This window comes from Hipposideros armiger, unplaced genomic scaffold, assembly GCF_001890085.2.
Source record: "Hipposideros armiger isolate ML-2016 unplaced genomic scaffold, ASM189008v1 scaffold_381, whole genome shotgun sequence".
NCBI classification, from domain to species: domain Eukaryota; kingdom Metazoa; phylum Chordata; class Mammalia; order Chiroptera; family Hipposideridae; genus Hipposideros; species Hipposideros armiger.
In genome coordinates, this window is record NW_017731731.1 from 1670025 (window position 1) to 1673421 (window position 3397).

Consider the following 3397-nt stretch of genomic DNA (forward strand, 5'->3'; position numbering starts at 1 on the left):
TGCTCGACGAAAATTATTTTAAAGTTTGGATTTTAGATGTAAACCTTTGAAGAAATATAGAAACCTTACAACCCCCAACCCTCCAGGAACAAATCTTCTATTATCTTGGGGACTACATGATAAGATGTCAGTGGAGAACTAATGATTCCTATCTACTACTGAACATTTTCTCTTCTTTTCCTCTCTTTTGTCCCAGACACATCAACTGGATCATTCCGCTCATTACCTGCGTCTGAAATTTCTAATAGGAAGCAAAATGCACCACTACGTTCCCCAGCCCGAGGAAGACATTTACGAGCTGGTAATGTTTATGACTGTTGTCCGAGTTCATTCTGCAGGAGATTAGTTTTAAATTATATGTGTGCTCGTGCTAGTTGTGGTTGGTGAGGTGGAATGAATTCTAAAACAAATGAGCCTCATTCAGAGCTCTAAAGTTCGTGGAGCTGGCCTTCCTTATCACAAATATTTCCGCAGAGTGGAAATGCCACCTTTGTTTTTGCGGGGAGCCGCGCTGTGCTATCATGAACCGAAATCCAGAGCTTACTCTTAGCTAGAATTCCCAGCTTTCTTTGTAGCTTCCCCAATGTTTTGTTTTAAATTGGTGGCTCAAACATCAGCTGGCTGTTGTCAGGAAAAAAAAGCACTAACTCCAATTTTTTGCGATTTCGATATAGAAGCCGATCCAATCCTGTTGGATGAAAAAGCTGCCATCTAATTATATGCCCAGCCTTTTGTAATCATATCTAAATTCCTAAGGGTATTTATGTATGTTTGAGTTTTATTATGGGACTTGAGTTCTTTACTAGAGCTGAGTCTTTATATTGGCTCTACTGCTTACTAATTATTTGGTATTGGCAAAAAAAAAAATGAAGTGCTAATATTTCATTTTTCAGATTTTGTAAAGATCAGAGATAATGGTTCACATAGTAGATGCTCAATAAATGGTTGTTATGTCAATAAAATAGTGACAAGTTCCTTTTTTGTTAGCCAAGTGGTAATTTTCAGTTCCAGGAATGGAATGTTTGGGGAGCCAGGCGCCTCTCTCTCTTGGAGTTTGTCTTCTCTCCACACTTAGTCATTCCTCAGGGGGCCACCAGCTGCCTGCATGGATATGTGAATGATAACAGTATGACTTCAGGCGGGGCCCAACCACAGAGAGCAGAACTGAAATTTAAACCTGAGTAGTCTCTTTTTGAAAAGAGGAAGTGTGGTTTACAATTTAGTAGGAATTTTGTTTTTAATCAACTTTTTTGACATCTACTTATTATATACAATAAAACTCCTCAGTTTAAGCACGCAGTTGAATGAGTTTTGACAAATGAGTACAGACAGTCCTGTTTCCACCACTACAATCGTGATTTAGAACGTTTCTGTTACCCTAAAATGTTTCCTGGTGCCCCTTTAAGTGTTTTTAATGAAATATAAGAGAGAGTGTGCATTTGTAACCCTGTCATCATGCTATGCAATAGAAGATCAAAATGATGAGTCCGTTTTCAGCCATCACTGAAGTCAGTAAGTGTAACGGAGGAGAAGGTCCCTTTCACAGAGAGTGGCTGTTTTATGTTTTCTCTGGCTTGGGGAAGAGCCCTGACTTTGTGCTTTCTGAGCAGAAGAAGGAAAACCCTTTTCCTTCCTTTAAAAGTGAAAATGCGTTGCTTGGAACACTGGAATATATTAAAGCATAAATTTTTGCATCTTAGGGCTAATGACTCTTTCCCATCCCAAATGACAGAGATCACACCTAACCAGCATGCATGTCCTTCATATCTCACTCACAATAGGTGTTTAAGATATATCGTTTGAAATTATATTGATTTGTTATTTTTTATTATTATTNCCAAACACTGAGAATTTCCGTGTTAAAATATTCATTGATATTTGGAATCCTTTTTTGCAACATAGATGTATTGTAAATCTGGTAAGTGGCTTGACCTGCTTTGACATTGACTAGCAGAAATTTGAGGAGCGTGAAATTCTTCGTGAGGGTTCTGATGATCTGATTTAGCTAAATCATTAGGATTTTCCTTTTATGTTCAAACAGCCATGACTAACGAGGGCTCGTCACTGAGAAATATTTACCAAAATGATAAGACACACAGGCGTCTTGATCCGATGTCCCATGTGTAGGGTAATTAACCAAACTAAGGGCTCCTAGGTTACCAGTAAGACCATTATAATTTTTATGTTTGTTGCACGTGCTCCTTTTTATTTTTCAAAGTTATGAAGACATTATCGTAACTTTAAAAAGTTTAAAAAATATGGTGGTAGAGGGGAAGGTGGGAAGACTCACCCTTATTAACATTATTTATTTATTTATTTATTGTTTAAGATTTTTTATTGGGGAATCGGGGGAGGGGAACAGACAGGTTGCTGTCCTTTTTGTTCTTCAGTCTAGTTGTGGAGGACGTCGCTTCACTGGCCCATGTTGGTATTATCATTGCGCTCTTCCCTGGTGAGGCAGTCGCTTGTTGGCCATTGGACGGCTGCTCATGGTGGCTCACAGCAGCTCACGCCAGCTGCTGGCCAGCCCCACTGCAGCCTATGCTGTCACCAGCAACTCACGGCAGCCCAGCTCCAGGTCGAGCTGTCACTCACCATCTTAGCTGTAGAGGGCAGTGTCACTGGCCTGCATGTGGGATCCGAACCGGGGTCCTGCTGCTCAGAGCTGGCGTTCCCAAGCCAACTCTTAACCAACGTGCCACTCGGCCGGCCCCACATTATTATATTTGCCACTCTTTTGTTCTCTTTGCTGTGTTATAAACTTTAAGTGAGATGCCTCGCCAGTGGTGTCCACTGTTGTTCATCGTTCTGTGTACATCTGTATAAATGTTTTCAGCATATTAGCATTTAAGGCAGGGTGGGAATCTCCACAGCCTTCTTCAGGACCACCTCACATCTTTGGTGCCTGATGGTGGGCTGTCCCTCTCTCTCACACTGAGCTTTCAGAAACCAGAAGCTTCTTAGGTGAGATTGCTGTTTGGGGGTGATTTTCAGAAGACAGTCTGTTTCAGTGACAGCCTCACTGCGAGTGTCCCGAAAGTGTTTATTACCGATGACGATAAGGTTTCCAAGTGGATTTGTTCCTGTTAGCCAAGACCCCATGGAGTTTCATTTCTCTTTTCCTCCCACCTCAATCGGAAACAGATGGTGAACCAAAAATTTTCTCTTCTAATTAAAGATTTCAGTGAGGTCCTAGGTAGGTGGGAAGCATTTGCAGCTTCTGTCTCTGGGAGGGAAACTTTGTTTTGCTCATCTCATCACCCTGAATATTATTATTTTGTTGTTTGTCTCAGCAGCTCTCTGACAAGCAGAAGATAGCATACTTTAAAACTTTCCTGCTTGGGGCAGCCGGTTAGCTCAGTTGGTTAGAGCCCACAGCTTATAACACCAAGGTTGC

General features: G+C 41.2%; 1 protein-coding gene across 1 annotated transcript in view; it reads left to right on the top strand.

Moving 5' to 3' along the window:
* Positions 1-3397, top strand: part of TIAM1 (TIAM Rac1 associated GEF 1) — a 412279-nt gene that overhangs the window by 321277 nt on the left and 87605 nt on the right. Inside the window, exon 13 of the mRNA XM_019662811.1 lies at positions 197-301. Coding sequence (XP_019518356.1) covers positions 197-301 — 105 coding nt within the window. The remainder of the gene's footprint in view (positions 1-196; positions 302-3397) is intronic.